The sequence below is a fragment of the Dipodomys ordii genome, unplaced genomic scaffold (assembly GCF_000151885.1).
Source record: "Dipodomys ordii isolate 6190 unplaced genomic scaffold, Dord_2.0 Scaffold122, whole genome shotgun sequence".
Classification (NCBI taxonomy): Eukaryota; Metazoa; Chordata; class Mammalia; order Rodentia; family Heteromyidae; genus Dipodomys; species Dipodomys ordii.
The window spans coordinates 6706887-6728609 of NW_012267338.1; the positions used below are offsets into that span (position 1 = coordinate 6706887).

At 43.5% G+C, this 21723-nt stretch overlaps 1 protein-coding gene across 2 annotated transcripts in view; it reads right to left on the reverse strand.

The window, feature by feature from the left end:
- The window catches only part of Unc5c (unc-5 netrin receptor C), a 330146-nt gene that overhangs the window by 7493 nt on the left and 300930 nt on the right, over positions 1 to 21723 (reverse strand). For both annotated transcript variants that reach the window (XM_013029730.1, XM_013029729.1), the window contains 4 exons: positions 20413 to 20581; positions 19067 to 19300; positions 5294 to 5443; positions 3649 to 3813 (listed from right to left, as the gene is read on the reverse strand). In XM_013029730.1, the coding sequence (XP_012885184.1) occupies positions 3649 to 3813; positions 5294 to 5443; positions 19067 to 19300; positions 20413 to 20581 (718 nt within the window). The remainder of the gene's footprint in view (positions 1 to 3648; positions 3814 to 5293; positions 5444 to 19066; positions 19301 to 20412; positions 20582 to 21723) is intronic.

Sequence of the window (21723 nt, forward strand, 5' to 3'; positions counted from 1 at the left end):
CTAAAATGGTTTAGAAAGTAGATATTAGAGGAGTAATTGAGGAGAGGAATGTGATCAAAGTGCCTTGTATGCATGTATGGAAATATCACAATGAAAGCATTTTGTCCAAGTAATATATGCCACTGCAAAAAGAGCAGCTCTCCTGGAGTGACATTACTTTGTATGTTTTTAATAGTCTCATACACATAAAACTACTATGGGCCAGTTGTTAATAAAGATAGATGATCTGGGAAAATTAAGAAATGATGACAGTGTTCACTGTAATCTGGAAAGTTACTATTAGATGATAACTAGTTCCTCTAAAGCCACATCATTTCTGGGGTTCAGAACCATGAGCTTTATAAAGCAACCCAGGTTACACAAACTTGGAAACACATACCATCTCCTTTAATCTGGGAACAAATTTGCCTTTGCTTATATTTAGCTTTTATTTGTTTATATAGAAATGGAGGGGGTTTTTAGTCTACTTTGATCGGTAGGAAATGTGAAGCCTTTGAAAAGCTGATAATGGACACCACAGATTGGGCTGAAAGAACTGACTAGAAAACCCAGTTATCCCAATAAGAACAAAAATGGTGAACATAAATGGGTCCCATTGGTTAAATTCTGTTCACAGCACTTACTAATATTCACTCATCCAATTTCCATAACAAGCCCACAGACCAATTTAGGCATCATGAATAATGGCCTACATTTCTATAGAACTGTCTACTTGGCACATGGTTATACTAGGTCTTTGAGGATTGATTCAACAGAGGTCTGAGAAAAAAGTGAAGTTTCTTTTCCTTCTCTCTACTCGTGTTGCCCTGGGTGGAGATGGGTAGCTCTCTGTTTATTACTGCACACCTGCCTATAAATCTAAAAGGTTTTTAAAAAATAAGAATATATTCAATCATCATGTATCTGTGTCAAGTTAGAAGTTTTTAAAGGACTTTCTGGCAAATGAAACAGAGGAACCCTTGGTAGCTTTTGATATAATCATGTCAAGGACATGCTGTTCACTGTGGTCAGCAACTGGTCCTCCACCAGACTGGAGAGCAACAGGGTCATGTGGCTTTACAAGTGCTTGCTGCTGAGGGCCCTTGAGTGATGGGTGGCTGGGGAGAGAGGACAACACATTCACCACAAGCCAGATCATTCTTGGGAGCAAGGACCCTAGAATTGGGACTCCAGCCCCCAGCCACCTTGCCCTGGGACCCGGGAAGGAGCAGAGTACTGAAGAAAGCAACCACAGTGGCGCCATCCCCCCCTCCCCCGCTTTGTGGATGTTTTGCCAGTCTCACAATTTCAGATGAGGATCAGGGTGTCAAGACTCCTCAGTCCATTGTTCTCCAGCACAGATCCCCTCATCAGGACCAGAGTGGCCCCTCCCTTCTGTGGGTACCCCAAACTTCATTCAGGTGCTAGCCACAATAGTGCCATTCAGTACCCCTCAGTCAGCAGAGCAGAGTCACCACTGTGTGGCTGCGGACTTTTTCCTTCCTTGGTTATACGTGGTTGTCACCCGCAGACGAGGGCCTTCCACGTGACTCTAAGGCTGGCCGTCTCTGGGCGGACTGCAGCCAAGTTGCAAAAGAAACCTTCTTTCCTCTACGTTGGCACCAGAAAGAAGTCCTTAAATTGTGATCACACTGTGCAAAACTGTGCTTTCTCTGTGAGGAGAAGGCAGCCCCGGTGGGGGGAAGAGCTGCGAGCAGCTCTCTTTTCATTTGCGGCTGCATCTGATCCACCCTTTCAGGGCTCAGCAAATGTTCACGCTGAACAGAAAGCAAGCATCAAAGGACCAGAGCTCCTTGCCCCCCCTCCAAAATTCTGCAGCCTTTGTTGTCCCGGGAGCTGGGTGGTTATTGAACTTTGCAGACCTGCTGGGCCTGGAAAGTGAAAACACCCTCTGGAGCCAGCAGGGGTGGTGCTGTGGGCCTAGGAGATAGGCCAGCGCATCCAAAGGCCTGGCGGTTACCATGGCACCCTGACACCACCATCATTCCTTATGAATGTCACTGGGGTCTGTGACTAAAGTTGTTTATGAGTCAAAAGTCTCATGAAACTACAGGAGGACAGGATGACCGCACCTCGATGAGCTGTGGGAAAGAAGGATGGAGTGCCAGAGAGCCTGTCTGCTCTCCCTACCACCGCCCCTCCACCCCCCAAGCCCTGGTTTGCTGAGGAAAATCATCTTGCAGAGCAAGATAATCTGAACAGACTGCTATTTCATCCGTCATTATGCATGAGACAGCGAGGGAGAAGTAGTATTTTAAATCATACGCTGGACGGCTGGAGGGTTGAAATACGACAACCCCATGCTTTGTGGCCCAGCAAGAGGCCCAGGAGCTGAGCCCACAGAGGCCCAGAAGAGGCTGCCTTCTGACCATTCGCCTTATTCGTCTTCCTTTGTTCCGCCCCTGTGAAGGCCTACCACTTTTTCAAACCACAGCCTTTGGATCCAAAGGGAACAGATAAAGTCATGGGCACCTCCTATTTCCTTCCTAGGGTGTTTTAAATAGCAATGATCATTGTTATTACAGTACATATGGACAGATGAAAAAGAAGTCCAACTGACAGACATGAAATTCAGAGTGAAGAAAGGCCAAGCTGATGGCTACCAGGAGGAAGCATGCAGATTTTCTATTTCTGGAACTTTTCCCTAGCACCCTGGGGAAAGGACAACTCTCCTGCTCCCTAGAGAATGAAGGAGCAGAGGAAAAGAGGACCAAGAGATTTTTTCCCCCCTTTCCCACTCTGCTTAGCAGTACATAATTAGGGGAAAGAAAAGGCAACTGGGTCCCTGAGAGGGAACTGGCAAAGCAGGAGGGGCAGATGGCCAGTGTGGGAGGCTGAGACCAAAGTTATATGTGCACACTGCTTAAATGTTACACCCGATACTCAGACCTCTTTTTAACACTTGGAACATGGTTCTTAAATTCGTGTTGTGACAGGTGCTTAGACAAACCTCTTTATTTGGGCCCATGAATTCACTAAAAGTGGCTGAGAAGCTTGGCATCCCAACCTTCATATTTGTGTTGGTCTGGGCTCTGAGTTAATCACCTGACCACATCAGGGGGATTGAGGAAGATCGGGACTGATGGATACTGCAGGCCAAACCATTGGTCAGGCAACAATGACTTTCTTATCCTGGACCAGATTGATCTTCTCAAGTGATGTCCTGATCACAACTTCTGTGGAACCCCTTGATAATGATCGAGGAGGCCATAGATGACGGCCCAGGGATGTTGAACTGATTCTTTCTCTAGTTAAACCTAAAGCAAATGACTATAGCTGGAAGATGGGTTTGGCTGTGTCCTGCAGCAAGCCTGTCAGCAATCGATGAAATCCTCTTGCTCTGACCTTTACTGGGGATGAGTAACCTGTGGAATCCTACTAATGATCTATGGATTTTAGGCACAAAAAGCTTGCCATGTTATCATAAGAAATAAGGCTTATTTTTGAAAAAGGATTTCTTGTTACAGTTCTTAATACATCTACCTTGCCATGAGCGTTAACATGTTCTCTTAACCAATAGGACCTGTAAGGAAGCTTGGGAGGACTTCTCTATGGCCTATACTGATGCTGCATTTTGTCCCCCACTTTCAGTCCTCCCAACAGTCATTCTCTCCCCTGCTTTCCAAGAATAACAATAGGGGTCCTTACCTCAGACACGGTGCAGTTGAGTTGGAAAATCTGCCCCTCTCCTTCCACTTGCCGCACACACAGTTTGCACACCAGCTCCACGGTGTTCAGGCTAAACCTTTCCAGAGTGAAGGTGCAGTGCAGGTTTCTTTGAGACCCACTCCAGACATGGTGAAAAGGAATTTCCTATAGGATATGAAATTGATCATCCCGCATGAGTGAGCACTGGCACCGCTGTGCCTCATTGCTAACAGCCTTCTTCTAACAGCTCCATCCCTGTACACATCCCCCTTCACACATGCAAAACTGAGGCCCAGAGAGGTTAAAAAACACACTCAACATCAGCAGCCTCAGTGGTAGAGTCGAGATTTGAACTCAGGAAGTCAGCTTCTAGGAGCCATATAACTAACCAGTCCACCCTAATTTGCTCTCCCTTATTGCAAAAGGAGTCATAATAAATGATTTAAAAAAAACACTTAGAAAGTTCCTAAAATAAATCTCGACATACCATCATTGCTCATTAAAATAAATTCCTGCTGTGACATCCTGGAGGAAAGCAAAGTAATGGAGAGGGTAAGGCTGGATTGCATTTCCTCGCATGACTCTATCCTCTGTCTTCTGGGACACAGGGCCTCCCAAACTCAGTACAGTTGGAAATTAATTGCTATAGAAAAGTGCTTGGTTTAAAAAGCACAGAAGTCTGAAACAGATATTCATTTTCTAAAATTAAGATAGACTCCTATCCATCCTAGGGTCTTGTCACAATAGAGCAAACATGTTGAAATCTAAAAAAAAATATATAGGCGAAGGGGTGGATAAAAGCAGAGATTAGGCACCAAGTGAACACACTTGTGATTATTAACAAAGGCAGAGGTTTGCATCCTGTAATTTATGTGTGGGTAAATGCCCATGTAAGAGTAAGAATGGGGCTGAGAACTCTCCCCTTCCTAGTGTGTTCATTGACTAAGACCAGGAAGGACCCACTACAACAGTGGCAAGGTGAAGGCGGTTGGATTTGCAGAGAAAGATTCACAGATGTTGACCAAGTCTCATCTCCATGATGGGATGAGGCCTACAATTCATCAGTACCATCTCCTGAGTGTTCAGGCTGGCGGATAGAGGAGTTTGCAAGGAGACTTGGGAATAGTACTTTGATGAATATTTACTTAATAAAATCCTGGTTGTGTTTTATTTAGCTATGCTACTTCAAGCTCCCAAACGGGGGGGGGGGGGTTTCCTTCGCACTTCTCAGAGTTAGCGTTGCTATGCTAGCAACCTGATTTGTGTTTCATGGAATAACAATATCCTATTTTGCCTATGAATACATTCGCAGCCATACTTATCAATTCAGTTAATGTCAGTGAAATCGTTTTCAATAAAAGTTAACTGACATGCTAGAACTGGAAATCTGTTTTTGTTTTTTGTTTTACTAAAAATAGGTCAATGATGGTATAGCTATTTTAAGGAAAAGTTTCCAAGATGCATTCCTTTACATATGTCCATCATATATTCTTCAATAAGAAATCTTGAATGACCCCAAACTCATTTCAAAAAACAAGTATTGATATAAAAGCAATTTCCAGGCAGAAGATTTCTCAGGTGATAAATAATGTCCACCCTCTTTCCGAATTGTCCCCAAGCCTCTGGTTCCTTTTGGCAGCCTTACCTGATATTTAGCCAGCAGCTTGCTCTTCCAGAGGGAATGGGCAATGTCGTGAATGGACAGGCGCAGGTTGTGGTTGCTGCCTTTAAAATGGAGAGCCTTGGGTTCCTCCAGAAGTTGCCCTCCCAGCTGCCGCTCAAGCTGTAAAACTTCCTACAACGACATGCCGGGAACAAAACACATTATTAACCTGCCTCACTTGAGTTAGCTCCTCTGTCACCAATGGGTGAGTCTCTACAGTGCTTCCTCACAGCAAAGCACACTGGGACAACACTGAGAACCCCTTGTTCAACAGACCCAGAGGCTCCTTCACACCACAGCTCCTCCTTCCTACAGAGGATGGGGTCTCCAATAAGCTGACTTGTCCATTTTGTCCAGTTAGTCTGCTCCACCCTCATCCCCCCCCACCCCCCATGATTGGCAAATAGATGATTTCTTTTCATCAACACCCAGAACCACCAATCAATAAAAAGGAAACTTCAATAAGAGGAAAGAGGTTAAAATATGCATATAAACAGATACAGTAGCCGGGCGCTGGTGGCTCACGCCTGTAATCCTAGCTACTCAGGAGGCTGAGATCTGAGGATCGTGGTTCAAAGCCAGCCTGGGCAGGAGAGACCGTGAGACTCCTATCTCCAATACACCACCAGAAAACCAGAAGTGGCGCTGTAGCTCAAGTGGTAGAGCGCTCGTCTTGAGCTGAAGAGCTGAGGGACAGCGCCCAGGCCCAGAGTTCAAGCCCCATGACCGACCAAAAAAAAAAAAAAAACAGATACAGTAGATTTTTAATGAACTTTTAAAGGAGGTGGCAAATGATGAAGAGAAAAAAACCTGTAGTGCATTTCAGACATTTAGTCTTCTCACTTTTAGTACACATGGACACAAACGCATTAACTTTTTGCTTAAAACGAGCCAGCCTCTAATTGCCAATTACTAAAGTTCTGGAATATGCTCTTTACAGGTCCTTTCAGAGGGAATTTTTCTGCTGCTGATTCGTCCATTTCTTAAACAACAAATATTGATCTAAACAGCTGCTGAAATTAAACTTTGGAAAGAACACCCCCACTTCTCAAGAGCTGTGACTGAGAAGAACTTGTTCCCTATTTTATGTACACTATGAAGATATTACAGGAAGACAAATTCCATCTCCACTTCCATGTCTCAAGCTCGTTAATGGTAGCTAATGAAGCATTTCCAACTACAGCTGTAATTATCCAAACACAAGCACACTGTCAGTTATTATTGGACATAATATCCTGGTTTTCTTTCTTGGTTGAACTGTCCATTGTATTTCATAGCTCTCCAGCCTTCAACATTTTAATGGTAACTATAAGTATAATTTGTGATTTTTCTTTCTTTGTTTTTAAATGGAGGTCCAGGAAAACATTGACTTTTATTACAAAAATGTAAAAGTAAAATATGATCTTTCTTTTTTGATGATTTTTTTTAAGAAATAGAACTCAGGGAATTCAAGAACAGAGGTGTTCAGTCAGAATGCCACTTGCATGTCCTAGGCATCGACCAGGGAACCATGTGCAGAAGAAATCACAAAAAGAATGTCCAGTCACATTCCACAGTCCAGAGTATCCATCAGATACCTTGATGCCCAGAAATGTATATTTTTCATGCTTTTTAAAATGTTATTTTATTGTAAAGATGCTGTACAGAGGGGTTACAGTTACATGAGTAAGGTAATGAGAAAATTTTGTCAAGCATTGTTACCCTCTCCTTTGATGTTCTCATGTTTTGAATGAACGTCCACCCACACACTCATGGTCCAATGAATGCTGAACTCACCAATAGCATTAATTAGATATAAACAGCTCATGGCAAGCTACTGCTTTCATGGTTCTTAGCCTTTAGATCAGGCTATTAAAATAAAAATAAAACAACAACAACAAAAACCAAGCTGCTGAAAGGTCCTACCAGGTATAGCAAATACAGAGATCATGTGGAATGTGGTCTCCAACAGGAAGTCCTGTAATTAGTCTAGTGGATGACATAAAGCAAGAGTACCCCGATAGAGTAAGTGTGTGGCTTAGCTGCCTGGTGCTATTGACCTGCTCTTTACTGCGGCTGGTGATGAGTAGCTATTCTTCCTGACAGGAGCTGAGCAGTCCGTTGGCTACTCTGACACACATGTTGTGTCACTGGGTCCTGACCGCTGTGCCTGACTTAGCAGGCCTCCAATATCCCTGGAGGTTAAGGGGAGATGCCGATCCGCCCAGCTCAGGGTCCCACATGGCCTTCCCAGACCACCTTCTTGACACTGCACATCCCATTCTGTGACAAGAAGTCAGCCCTGTGTGGAAATGCAGAACGAGAGAAGGGAGGGTTAATTGCAGTTTCTTCTGCTTCGGCAGGAAGGCGTAATGAGCTTATGCTGATCATGTTCCATGTCTAGTTAGCATAATAGAGAAAGCCGATGTTCCCAGTGAACCTGGCACCTGACAAATTCTAAAGCTAAAGTGATGTTTGTTTATAAACCATTAGAAGAAAAGAAACATAATTAGAAATCTTTGAGATTACAGGCATGCCAATCAATCAGTTCTAGCTTCTTTCCAGTATGTCCTAATTACCTCATCAAGACGTCTAAAGAGCAATCGATAGTAATTATCTGATTACTATAGATCTTCAGTATGTCCAAATTATCTCCCTGGGATGTCTGAAAGAAGATGCATTGTATTTGGGGAGGTAATTGTACCCAAGGATGTACAATCTACACCCCATCCTTACAATCAACATAGTCAGCTAGAGGATAGCCGAGCATTATCAGTTTTCTTGGCAGAAACTGGCAGATAAAAAGCTTTAACTGCCTATTGTCCATGACCTTGAAGTCAAGAAATCTAATACTTCATTTAAATTCTGTATTAGAGCAGCCCAAGGAAAAGGGTCAGACTTTTTTTTTTTGCCACAACCTCAAAAGTCATGGCAAGAGTACTTACTCTTGAGAAAAAGCATCAGAAATAGCTTAGAGAGAAAAAATGAAACAAAGTGCCATTTTAGTGATTGTGAGGTCAGAAGACCTCTGTGCTCTCTATATTTTTCTTTTCTTTTCTTTTCTTCTTGTTGTGCTGGTTCTGGAGCTTGAATTCAGGGTCTGGGTGCTGTTCCTGAGGTTTTGTGCACAAGGCTAGCTCTCTACCACTTAAACCACAACTCCACTTTCAGTTTTTGGTAATTAATTTGTGATAAGACTCTTACAGATTTTCTTGCCTGGGCTAGCTTATGATTCTCAGATCTCAGCCTCCTGGGTAGCTAGGATTACAGGTGTGAGTCACTGGTGCTGGTTGCTCTCTATATTCTTAAGCCCTCTACTTCTCCCTTAATCAGAAAAGACGCAAAGTAGTGGCACAGAACAATGAGAAACCTGATGGTTTTCTTCCTCTTAATTGGACCCAAAGTCTGGTAAAAAGATAAACTGACTGCTGTCACTTGTACTTCAGAAAGCTGGGTTTAACTGGATCCTTTCATCATTAAATCCTTTTGGTTAATAGGTTTGAGATGCAAAATGTGAAAATAATGGACATGCAAATCAATAAAATATGGATGCAAAGTTCAATGTTTCCCTCCTGTCATCTTCCTGGGAGCACTCACTCAATATCGTAGGCCTACATCTGTCCTGTCAGGAGCTATATGAGCTCAGGTAAATCCCTGGCCTGCCTGGCCCAGCTCCTGGTCCATTTCAGGAAGACTGGCATGGGAGCATGTCTTCAGGACATCCTATGCTCTGCTCCCAAACAGCTTCTCCATAAGCTGCTTTCGGATCACAACGACTGTGATATTTCACACACCTCTGAAAGACAGGCTAGGAGCCAACTAGATTTAAGGTCAAAAGATTTAGGGAGACTTAAGAAAAAATATCATGACCTTGGAAGGAGAGGCCATAATGAAAATTAGGATCATCTATGCTCTTTGTTCTTAGAAGTATAAAGGTTGCATTCCTTTGCAGAGATTGTCTTCCCTTCCCCTATTCCCGGGGGCTTGTGGAGGCTCTGGATAAATCCACCTGTTATTCTGCTGAAATAGTTCTGCTCGTATATAAAAAGGTTCTGCTATGGTTTCCTGGTTTGGCTTTTACCTCCGCTCTTACTTTGCCTTGCAGTGACCTCCTCAAAAGCTGGTTATTGACAGTGGTGACTTTTGTCCACACCTCCCTGGCCACATAGACATCTAGACACACACAAACCGTAGGTGCAGTGTCATCAAGAGCCGGAGCCTTGACCTCAGAGCCCGCTGTCCCTGGAGATGTGTGAAATGTCCTGGAATGGGATCTTGCAGCAAGGTGATGTCTGCCTCAAGCTGCAGGCCTGAGTGAAAACCGAATCGACTCCAATTGCCTGTGAGAAATTGCTCCAGAGCCAGCAACAAGGGATTGTACAGTAGAAACAAGCAGCTCGCACAATCACCAATTAAACTGAGACATTATCCATGCCAAGCCATTAGCCTGGGCCACTTAAGAGCCACAATAAATCCACGCTGTTTTGAAGGCTTGTGCATAAAGGGAGCTGTTCTGGCCTGTGCCCAGAAGACTTCCAGGCTTCTAGATGTGGAGCTGCCCACACAGGGCCTGCCACAGAGACAGAAGGAGGAGGAGTATGCCTGGAGGCTGTACAACTTCCACACGCTGTTTTTTCTAGCTCCTGGTGGTTGTAGGGGTTTGGTTGCATCTGCGTCCTCTGTGACTCTTGTCCCTCTGCCTCCTCCCAGTCGTTCTGAGCTTGGGCGAGTTTCTCTTCAATGACAGCCTCCCGTGTGACAGAGTGGCCTAGATACAGGTGCTTGGGGAATCTCTTTAAGACTCTCAGTCTTAAAGCTCCAGCCTGAAGCCTGATACACAGCTGGGAAAATAAGTGCCTTTATGCATTGAACCTTAAAGAGCAAGGGGTTGGCAGAGCAGGTCTGGCAGGCCCATGCTCCCAGGGAGGGTAAGTTTCCTCATGTCCTCTGCTTGCCCTTCTTCTTGGCTCACCTTCTGTTCATTCACTGGGAAGCATGAAGGAGCCTGGTAAGGCAATCAGGGCAGAGGCCCCTCTCATAGAGGTTCAGCATCCTTTTCCAGGGCCGGGAGCAGTCCTGAATGCAGGCCTCTGAGCAGTTGGGCATGCAGGCCCCTGGACACCACATTATGGCCCATTGGCCCTGGAAGACTTGCATGTGAACACCCATTGGTGTGCACTAGAACAGGCGCCCAATCAGAGGGCTTAAATGATGCACACAGGCTTCATGGAGCTTCTGATTGGGTCTGGGGACCTATATGTTCCAGGAACTGTTCAATGACCTTGAGAGGCACCTTATTAACCCCTGTATAGCCAAGGCCAGGAAGAGGCCTCCCTTGAGATTCTGTTTAGGGGAATTTCTGTGTTCTTGGACTCAGTCTTGGAGATCATAGAGACAAAGCATCAGGTATTCAATAGTTACATTTTCTTGATCACTTTCTTCTTATCCCCCCTCCCTCTTCTGCTTCTCTAGACCAACCTCTCCTTGCCTCTGCCCTTCAGGCAAACTCTCCCAACTTCATCCCTTCCCATCTGTGCCTCCTTCTTCCCCAGAGGAATTTGTTTTAATCTCCTTTGTCTCCAGGGATAATTAGGCCTCTTTTTTTTCTTTCTTTTCTCTATCTCTGTTTATTTTCTCTCCAAATAATTTCTCATCATTCTCTCCTTTTTCCTAATTAGCATCTCATCAGCCAGGGAAAGGGTAAAACACGTGCTTAAAAAAAATCTTCTGTAATCCATTGAAGAGAAGGTTGGAAGGTTCAGTCAATGGCTTTCTTTGACTCTGTCTCTTTTCATTGTTTCGGGATGTTACTCATCCCTCTATTCTCAACAGCACCATGGAAGGCTGAGTTGGAGCATCTTTTACTACGAAGGCGTTTTGGATCAGCACCAGGTCCATGAACAGGTAGCAGAAGCGACTGTGAGGAAGTGCCTGTGGTTGCTACCCCGGCAGAGCATAAAGAGCAGAGTAGCCAGCTTACACTCCAGCTGCTTTGCTTTGTTTCTGCTTTGCCTGGTGGAGGTGACGCCTCCCTGTGCTCTGTCCATAGTGCTGACTAAACTGTGAGGACTGAGTAGCACTACTGCCACTACCACCTTCTGTGACCTTTTGCACAGAGCTCTCCAAGACACAAAGAGCCAACCTAGCACATATTCAGCATGTCCCATATGCTAAACCTCAGAAGACCAACCCTCCATGATTGTGCTGACTAGTGTTTTAAAAAAAAGCATCACATCTGCCATCAGGTTTTGTGGAACCTCCTTTATTTCTCTTTCGCCTTTAATCTTGTGCTGCTGAAACCTGCCCTGGCCATTTAGGGAGGAACAATTTCTCTCTTTGCCTCTGTGGCTGTCCCCACGGTCACGATCACAGCTGTGTGCCTGTACTCTTCCAAAGCAGAGGCCAAAAAGAGCGTTCGTCCTTCTCCCCTGTTCCCTGCCAGCTTTTGAGCAGACTGCTTTTGGCCCTGTGTGCACGCTCTCTCCCTCACCCTCCTCCCCTTGGCCTTCAGGCCTCAGGCTGCAGAGCCAGGCAGTAGAGAATATCTGACTCTCAGCCTGGCCTCTTTCACCTGAGCAGGTTAATGTCGCTGGCGCGGGCCCTACACTGTTCCTTTCCCTTCCTGCCTTCACACCGGGGGGCTCTGCTCCCCCACCCCTCCACCCCACACCAAGTCTGTCTGCCTTACTTCATCCCTAATCATAACAAGGCTGGACTCCGGTGACCGTGTGCAAACATTCCTGTCAAGTCACTTCATTTCCAGGGCTCTGCCAGCTGTTCCACAGCTGCAGCCGCCACGGATGCTTAGGCTGGGATGCCACTTGCAGCCTGCGAGGTGTTTGAAGCAAAGGGCCAAGGAGTCCCGCTCAAGAGAAGAGCCTGCGCCACTTGGATCCCCCTGTGCATATCCCTAAGCAAAAGATGATCTCTCCTGTGTAGGGAATAAGATGGTTTAGGTGGCTCTAGCACTTTTGAAGCCATTTTGCATTCCTTTTTTACCCTCTCAGAAGTTGCCATTGAAGTTCTCTATCTCTCTCTCTTTTTAATTGCAGCCATAAGAAATTACTACAAATAGGCATCTTCCCACACAATGACTCTCTTGCAGGTGTGTAGTTCAATGCAGGCCTGTCTACACTTAAAAGAACACCCTCTCCTTTCTGGAAGCTGGAGGAAGAATTTGCATTTTTATCTTTTCTACCTTCCAGAAATGGCTCACATTCCTTCACCTGTGGTTCCTGGGCACCATTTTCAAATTCAGCCATGGTACTTCTCTCTCACCCTATGTCTTCTTGATCCTCCTTTCATGGTCCATGTGACTAGGCTGGAGAATTTCTCCACTTTCTAGGACCCTTTCCTAGACTAAACACACCCAGATTATCCAGGGAATGCATTCAGATCAGCATAGTCCCCTTTGTGGTACAAGGCAAACTTTACAGCTTCTGAATATTAATGTATAGAGATTTTGGGGGGAGGGTTATTCTGCCTGCCACAATTTCCCTTTGTTCCCTCGAGAAAATTCAGTATGTCAGGTAATTTTCAAGAGGATTAGTGGGCCAGATCTCTGGAGAAGATGATACAAAAGGGATAAACTTGGTGATACCAAAGTGATCATCTGACAAAATGGCTGATGACACTTAAGACTGCCACCCAAACTGAAACTCATCTCGTGACCAGGTGACAATTAAATCTAATGGCTTCTATACAAAGGGAAATCTAAGGACATTATACAAAGGGAGAGAGGACAGGAACAAATACATATATGAAAATGGAACCAGGTAACTTAGGGGATGGGTGTGGCTGGCATAGATGAGGAGAATGATAGCTTGATCAAGACATATTATACTCATAAACTGACATGCTGAATTGAAATCCCTTTGTACAACTGCTTAAAGACATTCTAAAAAAATCCTACAGTTGTCTAAATGCTCACCTGGGGATGGTTTACAAGATTTAGTTCTTATTTTGTGCAAGCTGATTTAATACATTGCATTTACTTGGTCTTCTTAGGGCCCATAGAGCAGACAAACATCTCCATGAATCTTTAACCTCTTTTTCTTGTTTTTACCTGATACATTCGATCATCTATCTGAATATATTAATTTGATGTGAGAAACAAGGGTCATGGAAGTTTTATAGACAAGTTAGCCTAATTTTAGGGTGGTGTCACTTGCCACAGAGGAAGCTTTAGAAGGACACCCAGGGTGAATGAAAATAAAACCACCTAAGCCCTTTAACAAGTTGCCTCTCACTGTCTCCAACACGACCCAAAAAGTAGCACACAATTGTCAGTTAGGCTTCATCCAACTTATTTTCTTTTCTCCACTTGTCAGTGTTTCTTTCATTGTTTACTTTTTTCATTATTTTTCACAATATGATCTATCCTAGCTACTATACAAGAACCCAGATGAGGGCCCATGAGAACTGAATTAATTCAAAGGAGATGCTTCTCCATGTCCAGTGACTCCACAGAGATATCAACTGTTTGGTTTGGATCCCAAATACATTTGTCAGAATTTCGGCAAACATTTCACACTACTCCTAGCATGCACTAGTATTTCTTTTTAGGTTCTAAATGTTAGAGTTTATGAAAAGCTCTTTTTTTCTGAAAGAAGACATTGATAAGTTGTCCCCATCAGACAGGGAGGCAGATATTACTTATTTATTTCAAGATAGATGCAAGTGTCTTCCTGGGTGTTTTTAAGTTTATCCCACATACAACTTTATTCTCTGTCAATTTCTGGTCTACTGATACTAGGATTTAAGACTTTGCAAAGAGTAAAAGGAAAACACTAATTACTTTTTTCCTTTAATCACCTGAGGAGAAAGGAAAAAGAAACACTCGGATAGACCAAAACACAAACTTTTCAATAGACTTGACCTCTTTATTTAAGATGATTCTAAACTATCCTCGACAATCTTTAGCACTTTTATCTCTTTATGCAAACTCAACTGGAGCATCTCTCCCTCTGGTTCTTCAAACATGTAGAAAGCAAAAACCCTCCTGGAAACTGTGCAAAAGACTTCTACTCAAAGAGGTAGGTGGCCAGATGAAAGAACGTCTCTTGGAGTTGCTTGAGACAGACTGAAACACATCCATATACATGACAATAAAAAGTGGTAATATCCTTAGTGCCTTCTGTTGTAGACAGTAGGCCACCTCTATTAGCTCAAGTATCCCATAGTTATATTCTATGAGAGGGTGATCCAGCATAGCACCTGTTTGCATAGGATATAATATCTACGTAGCAGTGAGGGAAATTCCCCCCCCCCCCGCAATTCTAAAAGAATCTCCAGCATAGCTGTCACTTTAAGAAAATTCAACCCTGGGAAATCTAACTGTGGATATCATTTGTCCAAAGTATTGGAGTTGCTAGTAATTGGATTAAATTACATGGTAAGAAATTGGGTTAAAGCACCAGCAACAAGTAGAGCTCCTTTCTAACCGAGTCTAGACATAGTGAGAAGAGATTGCAGTCAGATTTGGAGGTGTAAAGCACATGGCTAAAGGAGTTTCCACTGGGCGGTGAGCTTAGTGCTAAGCGTGGAGTAGACCCACCAAGGATTGAGGGGCAGTCCAACATACTCAGAACAACCGTGTATGAAAGCCAATGATCCAAGACGAGCTACATAAAAAGACTGTAGAGAAACTGGGAGGCCGTTGTTTGAGTTCTGTTACCTTTTAGAGCAGAATAGAATCAATTAAAAATACATGTTTTCTTTCCTAGGCTGGAACTAAAAGTACAGAGTTTGTTCATTTGAGGTCATTATTGGCCACGAATATTTGCAAAGCCTCTTGCAGCTCAAGATGACAGGAGATTTGAAGCTCAAGATAATTGGAGATTTGGGGGATAATTGAGTTCCTTATATGTGAGAGTAAGCACAGAAGAGGGTTTATAGTCAGAAGAGAGAGGGTTGAAGGAGCGTAACAGAAATGGGAGGGTAGGTAGGGGTGGTCGATAAGGTGGAGGGCTGTAGTCCCAGCCGTAAGCCTTGGCAATGGAGCAGTGACTGATAGAGCTCATCGACACTGCAGGATGGAGATAGACATAGATAATGGGTGGGGGGTAATGGGAAGGCTGCTAGAATACGTCTTGGCTGAGGGACTGTGATTCAGGTGGTGACATTGAAGTTGATAGCACCATGATTGGGATAAAATAGATGGGAAGAAAGAATGTGAGTCAGGCCCTGTCAGATAGGGTGTGCTTGGGAAATTGAAATGGAAACTAGGTACCTGTGGCTCACACCTACAAGTCTGGCTACCTTGGAGGATGCAAGCAGAATTTTGCAATTGTACCCTGAAGCAAGTCTTAAAGACCTGGTGATTAATGAAGAACATGGGACAAGAATGGGGAAGGCCTGGGGAAAAGGAAGAGGGAGGGTTAAGAGAGGTGATGAAAAATAGCATGTATCGGTGAGAGACCTGGGCAATGAACATTAGCAGGCAGGGTTGCAACGCAAGTTCTGGTACGAAAAGGCCATCTTGAGCTAATCAGCCCCAAGGTTCCATTCACATGTGGGTGAGATCCTGTTGATGTTGAACTAATGGTCTCTCCAGTGTGTGGCACAGATCAGTTACTTATTACTAGGATTTTGGTATCTCTGTATTATTGAAAAGGCCATGAGGTGTAGGAAAGCTTCATTTCTTATTCATGGTTGTTTCAGGCTAAATGCTGGATCCCAGATGCTGAGAATTTATAAAATGTCTCTCTGGAAAGTACTGACCACGATAACAACTACTCTTGAATTGTTTCACCATGTGCATATCTGTCTTGTTAACTAGCTTCATCAAAAATATCTTATAAAATAATCACATTTTTAATAGATCTCTGGGTGTGTCTGTTGGAAGGACAGATCAAGACTTCCTGAGTGTATAAATATAAAATATATGCAGTAAAACATTCCATATATCACATACGTCTTCTAGGGTATGCTTTGTGCAATGACTTTTTTTCCCCTTGTAAAGGTTCCAAATATCTGCCTCAACCTGACATTATGACTTCTCTACAAACACAGTTTCCCCTAAGAAGCCTCGACTGTTTTCTAATCTGACAATGCTTTAGAGGTGTCCAGTTTGCAAACAGCATAAAAGATTTAACCAGAGCAGTGTGTTTACATTGTTTAGTCTACATCAGAACACCCTACAGACTTGATCATCAGAATATGTTCAGTGACCAAGGAGGTCTCACCTGAGTCCACACCCACCATAAAGAGTGGATGATGTCACTGGCTCCTTACTTGTCTTACTGTTAACATTCATGCCCCTTAAAAATCTTGGGTCAGCTCCTCAGGGGTTCCAGCTTTCAATATGACATAGAAATACTCTGGATGGAAGCCTAAGAAGGAAATATTCTGATAGAAAAAAATTCCTCTCAGCCTCCTTGACTCTTTTTCTTTTCTCCAACTTGTGTTTAGAACTTCCATTAGCTCCTATACTGGCTGCTCCTCCTCTTCTCTGTGATGGCGGATTCTACGTGGTCTCTGTCATTGAAGATCTGGCTCTTTGACTGTCTCAATTTGATGGCTCAACTGTGGCAGACTGCTAGAGCACAATTTTGCTCTCTCCAATTCATAGCTGTGTGATGTGGAACAACTTACTTAAATGTCTGCCCTTCAGCTTGTACTTCACTCAACTGGGGCTAATGCTATCTCACAGGGTGATGATTCAGTTAGTATCAAATTTGATGTCAGGTGCAGAAATACAAACACAGTTTGATCAATCATATGTACAACTGGAAGAAGTTGCTCTCACAGGAGACAAGAATAGAAGAATTGTTATCAGAAGCAAGAAAGGGGGTAGTAGGGAGGGGAGTGCGACTGGTCAGCAGGGACAAAGCTACTCTCACACATTCATTTTTTAATATATTTTTTTGGGGGGAGGAGCAGTGCTAGGGTTGAACTCAGAGCCTTGTACTTGAAAGGCAAATGCTGTACTGTTGAGACATGCCTCTAGCCCCTGGTGTGCTGGTTATTTTTGAGGTAGGATCTTGCATGCCTGTGTCATGATCTGCCAATATTACCTATCCTTTCCTGTAGTAGCTGGAATGACAGGCACAGGACATCAGGGCAAACAGTCTCAACCTTCCACATAGCTGTACATCACATGTGTTCTGCTATTGGCTGAGAAGAGGGTCTCGCAAACTTTTCTAGCCACAAGCTTTTCAAGGTCATATTGGCCTTGAACTGCCATCCTCCCTTCTCAGCCTCCCAAGTAACCAAATAACCAGGTGTGAGCCATGGAACACTTGACTGTTCCCAGCCATTTTTCTAATAGTTCCTTGTGTATGTTTGGATGTCATATACCTCTAATTCAGTATTCAAAAAAGGCACTGCTAAGTGTTGTGTCCTTCAAATTCATCCAAAACCTCAGTGCAATGATGTCAAGAGCTGGGGTCTTTGTGAGGAGATTGGAATGTGAAAGTGGGACTTGGACTGAGTGTCACATAAGTATCCCAAGAGCTCTCTGCCATCTCCCCACCATGCAACATAGCAACGAGTGAGAAACTGGCAGGATGCTAGCACCCTGAGGTCGACTCCCAACCCCTCGGACTATGATGAAGAATCAGCCTCTGTTTAAACCATCTAGTCTATAGGAACCTGACCTAGTTTAAGAGAGATACTCCCAAGCCACTTTCCTCCTGAGATTGTTCTGTTGGTCAGAGACACAAATTTGATTTTCTGCCCCTCCCATTGAATTTAATGACCAGGAGCAGCAAAGACCACTTTTGTACCTATTTGATCTTCTACCTAGAACCCAGCTCCATGACGCTCTTCTTATTGGCACCATGCTTTTTACACTGATCAGACTAATGTATGTTTCTAATCGTGTCTTCTGTTCGAATCTCTTTCATCTAAGTTAAGTCAACAGATGGAATTTGAACTCCTCTCTCTGATCATGAAGGTCTATTCCAATCAAAGGAAACTCAGCTTCCTGAAATAATGTTCCTGCCTAGCAGGATTATTTACTGTTCACCCTTGGAGGTTTTCACACTCTTTCTTCTACCTAGAAATCCTCCTGTTTCCCTTATTATTGCTGGTCAAACTCTTACCTTCCAATGAGGCCAGTCTCAACTATGAGCTCCTGCTCACATTTCCTCAAAATAGCATGCTGCCTGCTCTGCTGAACTTCTGTAGAACTTAGCATCTCAGCCGTGGCATTTATCATCCACTGACTTATCTCCTCATCTTTAGCTTACTTCTTTTATTCCTCCGTCTAGACCATAACTTCTTCAAAGGCACTTACTAGATCCCTTAAAGCTTCAAATGGGATAAAATGAATGGCAATAATCACGCTAGGAATTAAGCTCATTTATTCTTCCAAGCAGCAGCCTGTTGTCAAACGCTCACCCTCTCCCTCACAGCCCTCGTAAAGAGAATGGGAAAGCATATAAATGAAGTGGCACACAAGAGGAACATATAGCGTGAGCAATTATGCCAATTTCTTTTATAGGAAGAACACAGCTGAGATAAACATGGAAGCAGATTATTTACCATCCACGGGTCTCGTTGCCAAATTCTCCTACATTTTTCATTAAAAGAAATCAAGGAAGATAAACAGAAAGTACCTCTTGGGAAGAATTCGCATGAAAGAAATAGCTTGTTGATCAGCCTGGCCTCGGAGCTATGTCTATTTTTATACCTGCATCCTTAAAGAATGAACGCACATGTTCATGCACTTGGGTTCACAGGCACAGACCCATGGCCGGTGTACACAGTTGCAGCAAACCTTGGTTTCCAGGTGGACATGAAGAAGAGGCAGGGCAGGTAGAACCCACTTACCTTTAGGGCATCCTGTGTGTCATCCAGACAGTACACTCGGATGCTGTACTCCAGGGAGGAGCAGCAGAGGGGTCCAAAGATGGCTAGCTTCAGGCGCTTGGCAGCCGCTTTGGTGACAGAATGCCCAACAAGCGCGTAGGTGCTGAGGTTCTCTGTGAGGATGTGACAGGCCTCTGCGTCCAGTTGAATGTAGCAGGGGGTAGTAAAGTTTTCCTCTCCAACCGCCACCACATCCTAGGACACAAAGGGGAAGGGGCCACGGGCTAGTAGTGGAGAGAGTGGGATTTCTTTCTCTGTCTGGTAATTCTCTCTCCTCCTCTGATTCCTTTCTCGGGTTCAATTTCCATTCCCAGTACCATCCCCCACATCCTGATAATGTTCTTTGTGTAGATATCCTTTACTTGGTTTGGTCTGAGTATCTACATTACTGGAATGTCTATGAAAATACCAAATCCATCTTTCAATAACCCTTTCCATAACAGTTAAACTTGAGCTTATTAAAATAAGTTTCAGGGAATTTGGACATTTACTCTTTAAAATTTCTTACGTAATCTAAAAACTAAGTTATTTTGCCTGTGTAAAATTTTGCATGTTTTATAGTTACATCAAATGTTTTATATTTATATACAATTGGCTATAAATATGGTCTATAGTTATATACATTTTTATACAAATGCCTTATATTTGTATAAAATCTTACATAAGTATAAATATATATTTCAGCTTGCTAGGCAAGCTCCCGTGACACAGATGCTAAATGAAGGTTTGGGATGTAAAGGACAGGCATTGTCCTTAAAAACTAATGATGACATTGTACCCAGGAAGATAAGATGCCATATGCTCATTCTAGTGGACCTCCGGAGATGCATCATTTCTGTTTTCTCAGGTTGACTTCACAAGAACTATAGCCTAAGTACATGTCTATAAGTGTCTAACATTTCTGACTTGGGTGCAATTGAAAAAGAAAGCATAGATACATTATATAGCATATGTATTTGGTATACACACACACTCTCTCTCTCTATGTGTGTGTGTGTGTGTGTGTGTGTGTGTGTATGTATGTATGTATGTTTTCCCAATACAGTCTCTACAGTGCAAAAGGTACTCATATAAGACTTTCCCTATGAATTGGCTAATACTTGACCATCCTTGAAATGGTGCCTATGCATTAGAATAGACAATATGTTAGAATAGATTTTAAAAAAACCCTAGAAACTATTCCGTTGCCCAGAGACACTAGTGGGACCTAACTTTCTCCCCACAGATGGTTTCTGCAGTGCAGGCTTCCCATAGTTGCTCTGGTTATCTGTACAGATTCCATCTCCATCGCCACAGAAGCCCCTCACCTCCCACTGTCCCTGTGCTGTCTGGTTCTTGAGCTCGATCTTCCAGTCCTCGGTGTTGGGATCTGCACAGTGGTGGAGAGTGAGGACCACAGGTCGCGTCAGCAGGGCTCCGGGAGGCCCACAGCTCACCACCGGGGTCAAGAGTGTCTGAGAGTCTTCCATGGGCGGCCTGGTGGGAAAGCCGAGGGCTACATCAGTGACATTTCCATAATTTTTATGTAGGATGGACTCATCGGGATCTGAGAGCTATAGCTGTACAGATAGTTCAAGGCATTTTTCTTCTCTTAGAGCTTTGTTTGGAGAGGGAGTTGAGGTAGGGGAAAAAAAAATCGAAGCCAAGCTTTTTATGCTAAGATTTTGATCTTGTAAGACTGAAGGTCTTTATGATAACAGTGAAATTGCCAGCATGCCTTTGATCTCCTACCCCAGATGCAGGTCTGTCCCTGGTAGTTTCCTCTGAACTCACGTACCAATACTTTCAAGATGGAACAGGAACGAATAGAATCTTTATGAAGTTACATAACGAGCTTTTCTGATACTTACCCTTGGCCTCACAGGGTTTTAAACACTTTAGTGTTTCCAGAGCCTAACTTGAAAAATACTTCAAAAACTTCACTTCAGAATGAGGACACCCAAGAGCTAAACTTAGTCCGAATGACTTTTCAGGAATAATTCAGGCTAGTATAGCAGATTGCTTCCTTTAAGTATGACCAGAGAGGATATATAACTGCACTTCAATAACACATTAAAATCAGATCTCTTTACTCATACATGTCTTACTAAGAGACTTGGGAGAGAAAGAACCTTAAAATCTACATTATTTATTTCTTATTTTTTCAATACTTCTTCAGTATTGTTTTTTCACTAAGAAGCAACAAATAAATGGCTTATTTAATCACATTTATCAAATGATGTATGAAGACATTATCCCAAACGTATAGAGCAGATTGCACTTAAAAAACTCAACCTGCGGTTGGGAAGGTGGCTCAGTGGTAGAGTGCTTGCCTTGCATGCACGAAGCCCTAGGTTCAATTCCTCAGTACCACATACATAGAAAAAGCTGGAAGTGGCGCTGTGGCTCTAGTGGTAGAGTGCTAGCCTTAAGCAAAGACGCTCAGAGACAGAGTATAGGCCCTGCGTTCAAGCCCCAGGACTGGGAAAAACAAAAAACAAAAACAAAAAACCTCTAGCTGCCTATCAGCATGGCATAGATGTGGAAGTCATGAACTTTAGAGAATTTTAGACAAATCCTAAGGGACCATTGAATGCTGCTTCACATACAGAAAGAGCCTTGGGAAAACATATAATTAG